This window comes from Heterodontus francisci, chromosome 24 (genome assembly GCF_036365525.1).
Source record: "Heterodontus francisci isolate sHetFra1 chromosome 24, sHetFra1.hap1, whole genome shotgun sequence".
In the NCBI taxonomy this organism is placed as follows: Eukaryota; Metazoa; Chordata; class Chondrichthyes; order Heterodontiformes; family Heterodontidae; genus Heterodontus; species Heterodontus francisci.
Window position 1 is genome coordinate 68,610,159 of NC_090394.1, and position 18,530 is coordinate 68,628,688.

Below are 18,530 nucleotides of genomic sequence, written 5' to 3' on the forward strand. Positions count from 1 at the left end.
CAAGAGAATCAACTCTCGAAGGTTCTGATATGTGGTTTCCATCTTTAATGCCCATATCTAATGATCAAAATTAATTTGCTTCACCCTCTCAGATTCTACATACATCTGCCCAGCCAATCTCAGTAAGTTCTGCAACTTCTGACAGTAAGCTTCAGGGACTAACTCATACACAGCGACAATAGCCTTTTTTGCCATCTCATAATCTGCAGAAACATCTTCAGGAAGCATGGCATAAACTTCATGAGCCCTGCCAACCAACCTGCTTTGCATAAGCAGTGCCCAGCTTTCCTTCAGCCATTTCATCTATTTGGCTATTTTTTCAAAAGATATGAAAAAAGCCTCTACATCACTTTCCTCAAACTTAGTAAGAGCTTGTATAAATTTAGACAGCTTTTTGCTGGGTCCTGGGCTGAATTCAGATTCTTCCTGACCCGAATTTTAATCTAAGACCACCCCTTTGTCTTAGTTCCATCTCTCTTAACCTAAATTCCCTCTCTTTCTCCCTTTCCTCTTTTTCAAGTTCAAGTTTTCTTGATTCTTTTTCAGCCTCACATTTTCTTATTGCTATTTATTTCTCTGTTTCCTGTTGAAGCCTAAATTTCCAACTGAAGTTTGGCTGATTCCACTGCATCACTCTCTGACTTACTACTTTCTTGTTCTTTGTTTTCTTCTAATTCCAGATGTTGGGCTATTAGGTCAATTATCAGTGTTGTTTTGGCACCTGATTTCAATTCTAATCCCAATTTTGCCGCCAATTCTTTTAGTTTATTCTTAGTTAAAATTATCAAGTTACTGAGGGAAACATTCTCCTTTCCCAGAAACTCTGTTGCAACTGCTAATGCCATTCTGATGATATAGACTGTATTTTATTATACAAGAAACCTGTTTCTTTTTATTTCTTTGTAATTGGCGTTAGATTTGGATCCTGACAATCGAGTTTCCAATTTATATGATCCCAGACGCAAGAGCAATTTATATGATGCCAGATGTAAGACCCCAATTTATATGTTATCCCAGAGACGAGTAATTAATATAATTCCAAACGCGAGCCCCCAAATTAATCTGATTCTGATTCCGGACAAACCCCCAATTAATATGTTACGACCGCGGGGATGGGCGGGGGGTGCCAACACACTGCCAATTCAGTCCAGTCACTCCACAGGTTGCAGCAGAGAATAAATGTTTTTCACCCAACTGGAAAACAGCCAAATTAAACACTCTTGTAAGCCCCGGAATAAAAGAGACCAAACCAGGTATCTTTAGACAACAATAAATTAACTATTTAAAAAAAAACTAAATCTTAAACACTATTAAGATAAACCTGTATCTAAAGACTTTATAACTTCTTATTTTAATCTAACTTCCTCATTCACACACATACACTCAAAATTACAGTAGTTAACTGGTTTTAAAAGTGGTGTTTTTAAAATTAGCTGTTTCTTGAGAATAAATAAATAAGTCTTTGTGGGTTACGTTCCTGATGGATAAAGTATTCTAATATGAAAGTAATCAAAGGCTACTCGAAGTCTTCACTTGAATTTGATGAAACAGTCTGTTTTTGATAGGCATTCAAACTCTTTGGCTGCAGAGGGTTATTTCCTCTTTCGGCAATTAATTTGGCCTGTAGCTCCTAGTAGAATTTTCTGCTGAGAGAGAATGGACAGCCCTTTTCAGTACGTTTTGCTGGTGAGCGTCTCCCAACAAACTGGTTCAGACTGTTTTTTGCCAGTTTTACACACAGTCAGATCGAAACATTGTACCATATGACCTCTCTCTCATGCTGTTGTCCAGATAACAGAATGCAGCTGTGGCACACTGTGCCCCCAGAAATCCAAAACTTCTCTCCCTGTCTTAAAGGTGTACTGTTTTTAAAAGAGTCTGAAAGGCACACTGATTTAATCCGAGGAGAAAAATAATACAAGTCAGTGACAAAAGGAAAAGAGTAACTAAAGTCCCTTAGAGGGTGAGACTGGGGAATTAATAATGGGAAATAAGGAAAGGCGAAAGCGTTGAACGGGTATTTTGTGTCTGTTTTCACTTTAGAAGACACAAATAACATCCTAAGAATACTTGAAAATCAAGAGGTAAAAGAGAGGGAGGAACTTGAAACAATCACAATCACTAGGGAAAAGGTACTGGGAAAACTATTGGAACTAAAGGCTGACAAGTACTTTGAGGCAGTAACAAGCAACATGGATAAAGGGGAACCTGTAGATCTGGTGCACTTGGATTTCCAAAAGGTATTCGATAAGGTACCACATCAAAGGTTACTACACAAAATTAGAGCTCATGGTGTAGGGGGTAACATATTAGCATGTATCGAGGGTTGGTTAGCTAACTGGAAGTGGAGAGTAGGGATAAATGGGTCACTTTCAGCATGGCAAACTGTAAATAGTGGGGTGCCACAGGGATCAGTGCTGGGGCCTCAACTATTTATAATCTATATCAATAACTTGGATGAAGGGACAGACTATATGGTAGCTAGATTTGCTGATGACACAAAGATAGGTAGGAAAGTAAGTTGTCAAGAGGACATAAAGGGCTGGATTTTACTAGCGCCACGCTTTGAAGTCAGCAGTCCGCCTGCGTGGATCAGCCACCGCTGAGCTCCGGATGCCATGGAGGGAGTGGCTGTCCATCCCCAGCAATGGCGTTAGCTGCCTGTGCACAGGCACTGATGCCATTTTTAAAGGGCTTCAAGCCCTTCGAAGAAATTTGCATTTTTAAAGGGAAAATGTGAAAGGTCACAATAAAAAACAAGTGAGACCCCTCTTCCACCCTTCCCCCCCGCCCCCCCCCCCACCAACCAATGATATAGAAAGGTTTCATTTTCCCTCAATCCCTCCCCCCGAAAACAATGCTTTGCTGGTCCGACCTTTCACCCCAAACTTAAAGATCTTTGCCCTTCAACCCCTTCCCACTATCCCCTCAGTCCCGGTCTGCCCCGGCTATTTAAATGATCTTTCGCTCTTTATATTGCAGTGGCTCCACGACATGTGGCCCACATGGGCGGATTGCCATTCCAGGACAATAAATTTCAGCTCTTAGTATGCAGGTGCAGCAAGTGATTAGGAAGGCAAATGGAATGTTGGCATTTATTGCAAGAGGAATCGAGTATAAAAATAGGGAAGTGTTGCTACAGCTGTACAGGGTCTTAATTAGACAACATCTGGAGTACTGTGTACAGTTTTGGTCTCCTTACTTAAGAAAGGATATAATTGCATTAGAAGCAGTTCAGAGAAGATTCACTCGACTGATTCCTGGGTTGAAAGGGTTATACTATGAGGAAAGGTTGAGCAGTTTGGGCCTATACCCATTGAAGTTTAGAAGAATGAGAGGTGATCTTATTGAAACATATAAGATCCTGAGGGAAATTGGCAGGGAGGATGCTGAGAGGATCTTTCCCCTTGTGGGGGAGTCTAGAACTAGGGGAGACAGCTTAAAAATTAAGGGTCACCCATTTAAGATGGAGAAGAGGAGAAATTTTTTCTCTCAGAGGGTTGTTAGTCTGTGGAATTCTCTTCCCCAGACAGCAGTGGAGGCTGGGTCACTGAATATATTCAAGGCCGGGTTGGATAGATTTTTGATCGACAAGGGAGTCAAGGGTTATGGGGGGCAGACAAGAAAGTGTTGAGGCCACAATCAGAGCAGCCATGATCTTATTGAATGCCAGAGCAGGCTCGAGGGGCCGAATGGCCTACTGCTGTTCCTAATTCATGTGTTCTCCCACCCAGAAAGTAAGAATCCCCATAGGAAAATAGTTGAATTAAGGAGAGTCTTTGTCTATGAAGCTTAGGCATCTAATGCGTATTGATTGTTCAATTTTTCTTTAGGTTTCGTAGGATAGCCTGTCCTAGCATGTAGTATGGAGCTTCTAAGCTCTTTGAAGCCCGGACTTCTGTTTCGAGGGTGTGCTCTATCAGTTACTATAGGAGGAAGGAAAACTATCCAATTTTGGAGTGAATCCCCCATCCTAGCTGGTTGTCAAAGGAAGGGGAAGGAAATTGGAGGGTCAATCATCTCACTCAGCACTTGTACACTCTCCAGTAGCACATTGAGTTGCACTTGGAGACCCTGAGACCAGGTCACCTCAGCATCTTCATGATCAAAAATCAACATTTGTGAGGAGGGGAGCCTAACCTACAGAAGGGAAGAGTGTAAAGCTTTAAACAGCTTTACAATGAATTCTTGTCCATCAATCGGCAAGAGCACTTTTGATATTAATCGTCTGCTGCACGCTCCTGTTGTTGAACTGGTCTCCAAACTAACGGCTGAGTTAATTATTGTGAAATTCTAAATTCTCAAAATGTTATCTGTTGAAATGGCATTTGCCAGTGTCAATTTTACAGGCAGACACAGATTGTTGTAGGTGTCACTAAATGGCATACTCTTAAATGACTCTTAGAAAAATATGTTACATTATGAAAAATACATATTTTCTGGTGTTGGTAACCTTGGATAGTGGAATGATGCTTCAGGAACATAGGAGCAGGAGTAAGCTATTCTGCCTTTGAGCATGTTAGATCATGGCTGAACTGTATGTTCATGCCATATATCTGTCTTGGTTCTGTAACCCTTAATACCCTTGCCTAACAAAAATATATCAATCTCCATTTTGAAATTTTTGGAGGAGAGATTTCCAGATTCCTCTGCTCTTTGTGTGAAGAAGTGCTTCCTGACTTCACCCCTGAACTGCCTAGTTCTAACTTTAAGATGCCCTTTGTTCTGGGCTCCCTCAGCAGAAGAAATCATTGCTCCTATTTACTCTATCAAATACTTTAATCATCTTAAACATCTCAATTAGTTCACCCCTTAATTTTCTATACTCAGAGGAATACAAGGCTAGTCTATTTTGGTTTTTTAAAATTAAAATCATTACACCACTTGTGCATAATGAATGCTATTTTAGTAAATCAATAAAATACTTTCATTGATAAATGCTAATGGAGCGCTTCAAATTTTTTCACAGCCTGAAGAGCTTACCAATGCCCTGGAGATCAGCAACATTGTATTCACCAGCATGTTTGCCCTGGAAATGATTCTTAAACTGCTTGCATTTGGCCTTTTTGGTTACATTAAGAATCCATACAACATCTTTGATGGCATTGTCGTCATTATCAGGTAGTTTTACAATACTTGTTTCTCTCTCTCTTTTTGTTGTATATGTTTGAACTTCTACTTATTCAACGAAGATGCTTTACTGAATATGCAAATTGGAGTTCAAAGCGATATGCCAGCTGTTAAAATTCTTCCCATCTCTGTCCCGAGGCAAGGAATGGCAGTGTGATCAACTATCTATAAAAGGCTAAACAAGGTGTTTCAATCTTCTGATGTAGCAGTAGATCCTCGCTGCTCAACATCTGGCCAGAACAGAAAACCAGATAATAAACCTGAGTTGAAACATAGGGCTGTTCATGTGATTGGAGGTACCCTAAGTGCTGCTGCACATGAAATTGAGAAGTAGCTGCGCTTGACCAGTGTGCCTAGTTGTAGGGAAGTCTTTGGAGGAAGTTGACAGGCTACACATCCCCCCAGAAGGAGGATGTTTAGTCGTTCTAAGCACCTGAATCTGGATTTGCTTCCTTCCCAGCTGTAAGTTCCCACTGTTCATCCCCGCATTCTCCTTGGTTCTAAGCCTAGTTCTTGATGTTCAGACTCTCCAGTCTCTCAGCCTAGGACTCCTCATCTGACTGTAGCTTGCTGAATCTTTGCACAGAATGGGAACCAAGTGAGACTTGCTAGAAAGTTTGAAACCTGAAGATACGAAAGAAGACTAATCACAATTTGAAAATATTGTTCCGATACAGTTTTTCATTCAAACAAGGGGATCAAAATCATCCTGGGTGATATTACGAAATACGTATATATGATATTCCCTTGTCTGCTATCTTAAAGAAAGCATTATTCTGTTTGTTCTAAACAAGCATTTGTTACCATAATTGTACAGTGCATTTTCAACCCGAAGGTATTTAAATTTGATAGCTTGAGGGTATCCTTACTGTTGAGTTGTGTTTATTCATTGGCAATTTCCCCATACCTGTACCCACTTTTTTTTTTAAGTTCCTTTTACACTGTTTCATATGAAGATCAATCACAAACATCTGAAGAAGTGCAATAATATTACAAAACCTCCTCAGCCATTCCTCTGAGCATAAGGAAGTTAACAAACAACTTTAAGAATTATTAATCTGAGAGAATGCTTAAGAAAAAGTCTCTCAGACAGACTGATCCTTCTGCTCATCCTAAAAATAAGGCGATAAACATAATTTTCTTGTTTATTATTAGCGTGTGGGAAATTATCGGTCAGTCTGATGGTGGTCTTTCAGTGCTGAGAACATTCCGGCTGCTCCGAGTTTTGAAGCTGGTCCGTTTCCTGCCTGCACTACGACGCCAGCTAGTGGTTCTGATGAAAACTATGGACAATGTGGCTACATTCTGCATGCTGCTCATGCTATTCATATTTATCTTCAGGTGATTATGAAAACTAATTTTCATGGTAATTCAGCATAATGTGTTTTTATTGCAGGGTAACTAATATAATTTTACTCACCATGCAACATATGAAAATGACAGACAGGAAAGGACCAGCTGGTCCATTGAGCCTATCCCACACTCAAAATGGCTGGAGCAGAAGCTGGGTTATCCGTAAAGATGCAATACGATCTCTATCCCAGTCAAGAACCAATCCAACTCCCTCTCGAAAGAGAGTTTACTTTTCTTTAAACAAGAAATTTCATGTCTGTGTTCTTAATGATGTAAGACTTGTTTTAAAAGCATTCTGGTTATTGTGGGTGAGATGCTGCTGGCTGGCATGTCTGTTATGTTATTCCTAATTTTGTAAAGGTTATTCTGCTTTGACACACAGTATTCTGGGCATGCACCTGTTTGGATGTAAATTCAGCTTGAAGACTGAGAATGGAGACACAATCCCAGACAGAAAGAATTTTGATTCTTTATTGTGGGCAATTGTCACTGTCTTTCAGGTGAGGCTATCCCACAAAAGCAAAAGCTGCTGCTGCTGTATTGCAAATAACGATGAGATGAAAAATGTTTTTTTCCTTCAAAATGGCAATCTTTTTGTGGCAAATTTACAGCATGTTGTTAGAATACCATTGTTTACAGATAGCAGTGGACATATTTCATTTTTTAATTAGTGAGCACAATTTTGCCGTCATTTATTTTACCCACACATTAATTATTGTCTTTATAACCACATGAATCTGTGAGGACCTGGTGCAATGTTGTTAACGTTAACATTTTAAGTGTGTACCATCTACAAGATGTACTGCAGCATTTCGACAGCACCTTCCAAACCCACAACCTAGAAGGACAAGGGCAGCAGACACATGTGAACACTGCCACCTGCAAGTTCCCCTCCAAGCCACACGACATCCTGACTTGGAACCATATCGTCGGTCCTTCACTGTCGCTGGGTTATAAACCTGGAACCCCCTTCCTAACAGCACTGCGACTGTACCTATGCCACATGATTGCAGCAGTTCAAGAAGGTGGCTCGCCACCACCTTCTCGAGGGCAATTAGGGATGGGCAACAATTGATGGCCTTGCCAGCGATGCTCACATCCCATGAACAAATAAAAAAAATGTGCCTTTACCCAACGCCATCACATTTTGTACTGGAAATCTGGAGTAAGAATACTCACAAGTCTCAAACGCTCCATAGCTTCATGATCAAATCGTAATGTCAAGATTTTTGTCCTCAGATCCTTACTCAGGAGGATTGGAATGTAGTCCTGTATAATGGAATGGCCTCCACATCACCCTGGGCTGCCCTCTACTTTGTGGCATTAATGACTTTTGGCAATTATGTGCTTTTCAACTTACTAGTCGCTATTCTTGTGGAAGGCTTCCAAGCAGAGGTAAGTTGTGTCCTAGACTTGGTTTTCAGTCTTTATATGATCTTCCCCCATCTTTCCTTAGTAAGCACCTGCCTTCCATTCCTGTATTCTCCTCTACTCCATCAATAGTGGCTGCACGTTTAGTCACTACAACCCTGCCCTTTGAAATTCTCTCCTTGGTTCCCTCCACGTTTTCTCCTTCCTCGTTTCATAAATCTCCCTTAAAACCCTTTCCAATCATACCATTGGGTTCTCCGTCCTAGCTTCCTCATTCTGCCTCTCCTTCCCCCCTTCTTAGTGCCCACCATATGCCCTAATTCCTTATTGAAAGCTCTCTGAGACATATTCCTCCAGGTCAGGAACGTTTTAGAAATCCAATAAAAACAATATTGTGGATACAATTTCTTTCACTGAAATTTCCTCTCAAACAATCTGGAGAAATAATTGTGTGCGCAAGAACATACTGCATTAAAATATGTACGAAAAAGAATGGGCTTAAGCGAAAACAATTCACTTGCAAGAAGGGTAGCTTTTCAGAAAACAACAATTCAGACATTTTAAACAGATAATAGAAAGAATACATATCGATGGTGAGAGTCTGAAGTTATCCACTTTAGAACTAGGGATGATAGATCTGAGCATTTTCTAAATGGTGAGAAACTAGGAACTGCGGAGGAGCAATAGAGGATTCCATGTAAAAAAAAAAATCACTAAAAGGTTGTGGACAGGCACAAAAAATAATTTAAAAGGCTAAAGAAATGTTAGCCTTTATCTTAAGGGGTCTGGAATACAAAGGGGTAAAAGTTATGCTACAATTTTATAAAGCTCTGCATAGACACCATCTGGGGTACTGTGTTCAGTTTTGGACACCACACTTCAGGATGGATATATTTGCCTTGAAGTGGGTGCAACACAGATTCACCAAAATAATACTGGGCTAAAAGGGTTAAATTATGAGGACAGATTACATAGACCTGGTTTGTATTGCATTGAGTATGGAAGACTAAGGGACGATCTCATTGAGGCATTTAAGATAATTAAATCATTTGATAAGGTACTTAGAGAGAAACTATTTCTAATGGTGGGGGGAGTCCAGACAAAGGGGGAAAGCATTAAAATTAGAGCTAGGTAATGTAGGAGTGATATCAGGAAGCACATCTTCACATAAAGGGTAGTGGAATTCTGGAACTGTCTCCCCAAAAAGCTGTTGAAGTTAGGTTAATTGTAAATTTCACAACTAAGATTGATAGAATTTTGTAAGGCAAGAGATATGGATCCAAGGCAGGTAAATGGAGTTCAGATACAGATCAGCCATGATCCAACTGAGTGGCGAAACAGGCTCGAGGGGCTGAATGTCCTACTCCTTTTCCTATGTTTGTACATTTTGCTTAGCGGCACTTGCAAGAGTAGACATTGATAATATTGCTCCGTAGCTATTTCTTTACCTTTCCTAGTTCAAATGTTTAAAACCTTTGGCCTTGAAGTTAAATTGTATGCAGACAATCATGTAATCCATGGCTGAAATTATGAGGCATTAACCCATTTTGTTTTTCTAGCAATATAACAGATTGTACAAGTTACCTCTTATTATTAGCATTTATCTTTGCTTATTAAATTAATGTTTCAGGGTGATGCCAACAGATCAGATACAGACGAAGAAAAAACATCTGCTAATTTTGATGATGAATGTGAACAGTTTAAAGAGCCTTCTCCCGGTGAGAGCAGCTATGAATAAATGTTATTTATTGTATATTGAGAAACCTCCCTTTCGGGAATGCTGCCTTTCTATTCAAAGCTGTTCTATCTTCCACAGAATTAAAAATGTATTCAGTTGTCATGACATCAAATGGACATTTGGATTCGCGAAGCAGTGTACCACCACCGATTATCATGCGTACTGCTGCTACACCTATGCCTACACCAAAGAGTTCACCATATATGGATTCAGTTCACTCTTACTTAGAGTCCAGAAGGGGCAGCAGTGCTTCCATTGATCCTATGAATTATGACCAGAGGTCTTTGGTAAGCTGCTGAGTTGCACAACACCATTAGATACTTTTAGATAGTTTTGCTACTATCAGGGAATGTTTATTACATGTGGTATTAGGTGCCATTTAAGCCAGCTTGGGGTAAATTTTCAGACACTGCACTGAATTTCCACCAAGCAGAATCTCTGAAAATGTACTCTTACCTTATTTTCTGTAATTTACAATTTGCTCTCAATAGTTTGTCAGTTTGAAGGTAATATGTTGAACATCTGTGGGCGGCACAGTGGTTAGCACCGCAGCCTCACAGCTCCAGCGACCCAGGTTCGATTCTGGGTACTGCCTAGGTGGAGTTTGCAAATTCTCCCTGTGACCGCGTGGGTTTCCGCCGGGTGCTCCGGTTTCCTCCCACAGCCAAAGACTTGCAGGTTGATAGGTAAATTGGCCATTGTAAATTGCCCCTAGTGTAGATGGGTGGTAGGAGAATGGTGGGGATGTGGTAGGAATATGGGATTAATGTAGGATTAGTATAAATGGGTGGTTGATGGTCAGCACAGACTCGGTGGGCCGAAGGACCTGTTTCAGTGCTGTATCTCTAAATAAATAAAAATAAAAAGACAGTTTTGATTAAATTTTCAACAATAAGTTAAACAGCCATTGCCGTTAAACACTCAACGAGAAATTGGAAGCAAAATACTGCAGATGCTGGAAATCTGAAATAAAAACAGAAAGTGCTGGAAATATTCAGCAGGCCAGGCAGCATCTGTGGAGCGAGAAGCAGAGTTATTGTTTCAGGACAGTGACCTTTCATCAGAACTGGCAAAGGTAAAGGGCTTCTGCTGCTGAACACATGTTCACCTGTGTGAGCTTAAAAGAGAGTGTAAACTGGACCGCCAAGCTCCAAACTGGCACCGCTGGCATCAAATCAGCATTACATGGCTTCACCAATATAGGATCCAGTGAAATCTGTCCTACAAGTGTGCACATTTGCTGTGGACACCATTTTAGAGCTCCAAGGCCATTTGCAGCCCAAAAACAACTGGCGTAAACAGTCCTAATTTCGCGCTGAAATAAAAACAGAAAGTGGTGGAAATACTCAGCAGGTCAGGCAGCATCTGTGGAGAGAGAAGCAGAGTTACTGTTTCAGATCTGTGACCTTTCATCAGAACTGACATAGGTTAGAAAAGAATTAGGTTTTAAGCAAGTGAGGTGGGGGGGGGGGGGGGTGGGTTAGGGGGGTGGGGATGGTGGGGAAGCAAACAAAAGGGAAGGTGTGTGATTGGACAGAGGACAGGAGAGATTAAATAACAAAGCAGTCATGGGACAAAAGCAAAAAATGTGTTAAGGCTTGTGGTGAAAGACAGAGCATTAGTCCAGAGAGAGTGTTAATGTCCCAATGCACCACCTGAAAAACAGGTGCATGGTTATAAAATAAAACACTAAAAATATTTTTTTTTTTAAAGGCCAGTCATGCTCTGAAATTGTTGAATTCAATGTTGAGTGCCTAATTGAAAGATGAGGTGCAGCTCCTCAAGCTTGTGTTGATGTCCACTGGAACACTGCAGCAGGCCAAGGACAGAAACATGGGCATCAGAGTTAAAGGGCCTCTAGTTAAAGGGACCATCAACTACTTATAGCTGTGTTCTGATTAAATACTTATGACTGTTGCTTCAATTCTACAAATGCTTGGTGCTTTATCTAGTTGTTTAAAGCTCCAAATGTCTACAGGGAGTGGAGTGACAGGTGCTGAAGGAGTTTTTTTTTCATTCGTTCATGGGATGTAGGTATCACTGGCAGGGCCAGCATTTGTTGCCCAGACCTAATGGCCCTTGAGACTGTGGTGGTGAACAGTCTCTTTGAACCACCTGCCTTGCAAGTGGTGTAGGTACATGCACAGTGGTGTTTGGGAGAGAGTTCCAGGATTTTGACCTAACAACAATGAAGGAACGGTGCTATGTTTCCAAGTCAGGATGGTGTGTGACTTGAAGGGGATCTTGCAGGTGGTGATGTTCCGGTGTGCCTGCTGCCTGTGTTTGTCTAGGTGGTAGAGGGGTTTGGAAGATGCTGTCAAAGAAGCAAGTTGTTGCAGTGTATCTTGCAGATGTTACATCCCACAGTTACTGTGTGCTGGAGGTCGTGGGAGTGAATGTTTAAGGCGGTGGATGGGTGCCAATCAAGCGAGCTGCTTTGTCCTGGATGGTGTTGAGCTTCTTGTGTAGAGAGTATTCCATCACACTTCTGACTTGTACATTGTACCTGGGGAGGAAGTGAGTTACTTGCCACAGAACTCCCAGCCTCTGACCTGCTCAGTGCAACTGTGGGATGTGGGAAAGATGGATGAGGAGGGGGATTAAGTATGAGGGTACGCTATCATTCTCGATGGTTTCCAACCTGCTGCTGGCCACAACCTCATCAAAGAGTGACCCTATAATACCCAGAACAGTTTCCTGCATAGGGGTTTAGGACATGCAGGCACACCAGTGCCCCTCCAATTAGCTCCTGCTGCATCCACTTGTGTATCACCTTGTCCTGCCAGAGAGTGGGAAGTGTGTCAGTGAATGTTGTGTAATCTGTTTGACTGATGTGGCTCTCATAGTTGAATAGTTGGCAGTGTGTGCAAGCTGTGAGGTGCAGATGTGAGGCTTGCAGCAGTGGGATTGTGCTTGAGTATTTCAGGTATGAGTCCTGATTGACCGAGATTGTTAGTAAGTGAGTGATGGAGGTGTGCTGAATTGAGCAATGTCTGAGGATAGTGGTATGGTTGGTATGATTTGGCATTTGAAGATGCATTTATTCATCTTGACCACTAGTGTGAGGTTGTTGCATTTCTTTTGGCACTGTGTCCAGGTCCTTGGGCGTTGGCTCCTTGCATTTCCCTATCTGCTCCTCCTGCCTTCTGAGCATGCGCCTCGTGGGGCTCCTTGTTCCTTTGGATATAAGATATCTCTCTTTCTTTCTACCTCCTCCACCAAGGCCTCCAGTGCGACGTCTGAAAACCTTGGAGCTCACTGTCTCGCATGCTGTGCCACTTGTCAAGGTTTCCCAATTCCAGCATGACTGCCAGCACCTGCTCTAACCCTGCTTCATGAAGCATAGGCTAGCTTTAAGTGGTGCTAGCCTCTCATGATATTGACCCCCTGCTCAAGTGTCCAATCAATCAACAGCGCAGTTAGTGCTCCTTGGATGCTGAAATAATTGACATGAGCAGGCAGCAAAAGTCACTGTGCTGCCTGCATTGCATTCAGCATGCATGGGTTGGTTGTGCATCGCGATCCCCATACACCTTTGTTTGGAGGGGCTATCAAATTTTTCCCCGTCGTTGTTTAGGTATGCAGCGTATAATCTCAAAAGGTTAGTACGCAGGTACAGCAAGTGATTAGGAAGGCAAATGGAATGTTGCTGTTTATTGCAAGGGGAATTGAGTGTAAAGGTAGGGAAGTTTTATTGTAGCTGTACAGGACCTTGGTGAGACCAAATCTGGAGTACTGTTGGTCTCCTTATTTGAAAAAGGATATAATTTCATAAGAAGCAGTTCAGAGAAGGTTCACTTGACTAATTCCAGGGATGAAGGGCTTATCTTATGAAGAAAGGTTGAACAAGTTGTTCCATTGGAGCTTAGAAGAATGGGAGGTGAACTTCATGAAACATGTAAGATCCTGAGGAGAATTGTTAGAGTGGATACTGGGAGGATGTTTCCTCTTGTGCGGGAGACTAGAACTAGGATGCACAGTTTAAGAATAAGAGGTCTCCCATTTAAGACGGAGATGAGGGGAATGTTTTTCTCTGAGGGTCTTTAGTCTGTGGAATTCTCTGCTCCAGAAAGTAGTGGAGGCTGGGTCATTGAATTTATTCAAGACTGAGTTAGATAGATTCTTGATAGACAAGGGAGTCAAGGGATATCAGGGGTAGACAGGAAAGTGGAGTTGAGACCACAACCAGCCATGATGTTATCAAAATAGCAGAGCAGGTTCGAAGGGCTGAATAGCCTACTCCTGCTCCTAAGTCCTATGTAATGATATGTAAAACATGATTTAACCCAACCATCATAATGAGTGCTAAATTTCACCACATTGATCAACTTACAAATGGTGGAGTGAAGGAATTACATGATATGTTACTTGTATGCTAGTGAACATAGTATGGTAAATTAATGTGGCAAAGACTGAACAATGTAGATTAATTTTGAACATTTAAGTGTGCCTTCTTTTCCATAAATTAGGGAACATAACATGCCGTTTAATGACAGGAAGATATTATGTTTTCATCTTCATTCTTTTTGTAAAGTTCATTCAATCTCTCTGATGGAGGGATTATATTCAATGATCTGTGACATCAAATGCATATTAAATCAACAATGAAACACATCTGTTTTTCAATAAATGTGGCTATATTATATTTGTGATTCTTGGCATAAGCCAGTTGATTTTGTACAATTCAACATCGCTTGTCCGGTGCTGAACTTACTGTTAGTGAAAGACAAACAAGCTGACCTAAAAGTGACTGAGATCAAAGATTGCTTTTATTTCAGTTTCTCTCTTTCAGTTTATTTTCCTAATTTCATTTCCTATTCTGAATTTTCTTTCATTAGTTATTTTCTCCAAGCCATCACCTTCCCACATTGTTTGCTTCTATTGATTTCAGTATCCATTATGCAGACCTTGCATTAGCTTCCAATCTCTCACAATCGCTCTCTCGATCTCACATTTTACTCTATTTCCACTACACTCAACCTTTCATTTGCTGTCCTTCCCTTTGAGATTTCATCTACATGATATCTGACATTTTCTTGTTCTCTTTCTTCACCCCAGATTTGCTTTCTTTCTGTTGCTTAACCAGGTATTTTTCTTTCTCACGTTCTCATTCAGCTGAATGACACTCGTTCCTACTTTCATTCTCTCATTTGCTGTGCCTGTGTAACTTTTTCTGTCCCATGTACGTCATTTTCATTCCTATCTATAATTTTCTATTGTCACTGATGTTCCATTTCACTGTTGCAACATCATACAACACGTTCCTCCACCCCAACCATTCTTTCCACAACATACATTTTGCTGAACACACCACTTTTCAATCTCTTCCTGCCCACCAACACCTATGTGCCAACCATCTGTAAGACGTTCAGCATTTTCAGAACACAGTTATATCCCCAGAGTTGCAGACAAAAATTAACCTCACTCTCTTTGCTTGCCCCCAACTCTATTCACTGCATCGCTCTCACACTCCTACTTTATTTTCCTGTTGCTGGAATTTCAACACAGACACTCACTGAGATCAGGAATTCCGGTTACAGTGTCCAGTGGTATTCAGAGCAGAAACGAGAATGAGTCTTAGAATTGGTTTCAGGAGAGACCCAAGGGCAGAACAGAGGCCTGGATTGGGTGAAGCTTTGCCAACTTCCTCCCTCCTTTCAAAAGTCTTATTAAAAGAAATCCTTTTGATTGTGCTCACGACCTCCAAGGTTATTTTTGCCTCTTGCACAATGTCCACTTTCTTCCCTTCATCTTTTAAAGGATTCTGAGCTGTCTTTTTGCATGTAAGGAGTGCTACCAAAATGAAACGTAGCAGAAGGAGCCTCATTATCGTGAATACCTTTTTTTTAAAAAAAAGGATAAATTATAACATCTATTTATCGATAATCTCTGTTTCTGTAAGTTATTTTCCTTTAAAAGGTGAGGGTTGATGACACCTTTTCAGCTCCTAGCTGGAAGAAGTTACTAAGGTCAGCAGTGGAATGAAGCTGAATTAACACCTGTAGAAACAGTTATGCACCAGGGTACATTGATTATTGTTATTGCAGCTGCATTCACTCAGTGTTGAACTCAGCAACACCTCCCAACCAATACTATGGGTGATATCATCAACAACAAAGTAGAACAAAATCCTCTGTTTACGTAGTGCTTTATTGTGCCTCTCAGAAATCCATCTTAGAATTTTATTTGTAATAAATTACTTCAAAATTCTGTACCTACTACTGTAGTGTTTGATTGGTCAGGGTTTGATTGTATCAGTCTGTCCACTTATCTGTGTTCACTTTGTTTGATTGCTTCAGCCTATGGGTGAGGTTGAAGAGTCAAAAGTGAAACTAAGACACACACAGCTAGAAGCTTCTACAGAACACACACCTGGGCTGCTTGGAAGTCATGTACTGAAATACTGTAAGAACTTTGATTGTTAAGTGCTGTAAATAAACCAGTTGGCAATTTTAACACAAGTGTGATTTCTGCATTGCTCTGAGATTAAATCGGATATGAAAATTAAACCCAGTAACCCGGCGTAAACATAACAAAAACGTGGAGACGAGGATGATTCAACAAACTCTAATGTTACCAGTTCCAGAATCTTTTCTTCCGACGCCAGGAAATCCTCCTTTGTGCTGGGAGCAATGGACTTCGGGTTTCAAGACTCACTTGCTCACTACAGGGATGGACAGCCCAGATATAGCAGCAGACCGTAAGAAAGCAATACTCATACATCATTTAGGAGCAGAAGTAAGCGAGTTTTCGAGCAGCTCATAGAAGATACGTTGACATTTGATACGGCGGTAAGTGCTCTTGAAAAATACTTCAGGCCAAAGAAAAGTGTGATGCAAGAGCGATACGCATTCCGCCAGAGATCCTAGAGACATGGTGAGTCCATTAAACAATATGTGACAGCATTGCAGCAATTGGCAGCTACATGCAAATTTGGCACACTAACCAATTAACTAATTTGTGACCAATTAATTGAAAAGACTTCAATTCCACGAATCAGGGAACGTCTTCTCATGGAGGATGATGATTTAACCCAGGAAAGAGCCATGACCCTAGCAGTCCAGATCGAATCTGCCATGTTGGATTCAAAGACGTTACGCACACATGCACCCTTAGACTCAGGGATGCAGATACAGCTTGCCCAACCAGCTTCAGCGCAAGGTTTAAGAGCAAGAAAACCTTAGCAACCTCATCAAAATGTGCCCCATCACGGTCAGTTACTTTCAAAACTGTGGCCAAATTGTGGAAATTCTCATCAAGTCACAAAGCCATGTCCAGCTCGAGGGAAACAGTGTAACTCTTGTTCAAAGTGGAACCATTTTGCAAAAATGTGCAGCTCATCAAAGAAAAAGACTTCATCAGTTTGACTTGTAGAGGAGTCTCTTCCTGAGAGTGAGGTACAACATGTATTTACCATTACAAAAAGTAAAGCTCCGGGTCACTTTAAGGAGTGCTCTGTCAAGATCGCAGGCATCTCAGTGTCACTTCTTAACGATGTTGGCGCGAAAGTATCTATTTTGAGTGACAAACTCTCCCATCAATATTTTTCGCAATTCTCTCTCACTCCTGCAACAGACACTCTTCAAGCTTATGACGACACTATCATTCCAGTTTTGGAGATGATCATAGTTCCAGTATGCTACAAAAATGTTACCCTAGACAGGTTCACTTTCTAAGTAGCTAAAGGCCGAAGCATTATGGGGGTAAACCATTTCGATCGGCTTGGATTCAAACTTGAAGACCCTACCAGAGCACACATTAATGGGATTAATAATGCAGATTATACACGCCAGTATCCTTCCTTATTTACTGGATTTGGGGAGATCAAAGGGTACTGTCATGCTCCTCGCATCAACACATCAATTCGACCAGTTTCACAGTATTCGAGACGGTTGCCGTTTGCAATCCCTGCTCAAGTGTCACAGGAGCTGAAACGACTAGAAGCTGACGGTATCATTGAACGAATAAACTCATCACTGTGGATATCAAATCTAGTCATTGCACGAAAAAATATGGTGAACTTTAACTTTGCATTGACCTAAAGGCAGTCAACAAAGCTATCATATGAGACAAGTATCCACTTCCGACAATTCAAGAACTGTCAGCATCATTTCATGACTCGACAGTCTTCGCAGAGCTTGATATGCGATGGAGCTATCTTCAGATACCTCTAGCAGAACAAAGCTCATATATTACAGCTTTTGTTACTCATGAAGGTATGTTTCTGTACCGAGGAAAGCCACCTGGCGCATTCCGGAAGATAGTTTCTTCAGTCTTGTCGGATGTTGAGGGGACGCTCAACCTGCTTGATGGCATTGTTGTCCACGGAAGGGACAAAGCTGAACATGATTAATGATTATCAGCAATGATGACTCGACTTGTAAAACACAATTTGGCACTCAACAAGGACAAATGCATATTTGCGGCACCCGAGATTGACTTTCTAGTTAACGGAGTTATAGCAGCTGGAGTAAAGCCTACACACGCTGTGATTGGAAAATCACCAGCCGAGCTTCTGATGGGTCGTAAGTTTCTCATGTCACTGACCATTCTTAAGCCATCACTACCAGTTAATGAAGATGTCAGAGCGAAAGCAGATGAAATCACAAAGCGACAAGATAAAACAAAAGCATACTTTGACAAACGTATCGGAGCGATGGAACCACAATTTAAAGTCAGAGATTGGGTTTGAATCAAACAGCCAAATCGCGACCACAAACCTGCTTCATCAGTATCGGGTCCAAAGCAGATTTAACGTTTACTTGGTACAAATGCTTATATGTTGGCTGACAACAGTAAGTGGAATGTGAGACGCTTGATAGGGAGCAGACCAGGATATCTTGAGGATAGTGGTTATGAGGATATATTTCCTTTTCCTATGAATGATATTGATAATCCACCTCATCAAGCTGATCAAACCGATCCACAACCTCAAATT

General features: G+C 41.2%; 1 protein-coding gene across 7 annotated transcripts in view; it reads left to right on the forward strand.

Annotated features, from left to right (window-relative positions):
- cacna1ha (calcium channel, voltage-dependent, T type, alpha 1H subunit a) overlaps positions 1-18,530 on the forward strand; it is a 538,349-nt gene that overhangs the window by 434,062 nt on the left and 85,757 nt on the right. For all 7 annotated transcript variants that reach the window (XM_068056489.1, XM_068056490.1, XM_068056488.1 and 4 more), the window contains 6 exons: positions 4,970-5,121; positions 6,286-6,471; positions 6,866-6,983; positions 7,723-7,878; positions 9,485-9,572; positions 9,671-9,879. In XM_068056489.1, the coding sequence (XP_067912590.1) occupies positions 4,970-5,121; positions 6,286-6,471; positions 6,866-6,983; positions 7,723-7,878; positions 9,485-9,572; positions 9,671-9,879 (909 nt within the window). The remainder of the gene's footprint in view (positions 1-4,969; positions 5,122-6,285; positions 6,472-6,865; positions 6,984-7,722; positions 7,879-9,484; positions 9,573-9,670; positions 9,880-18,530) is intronic.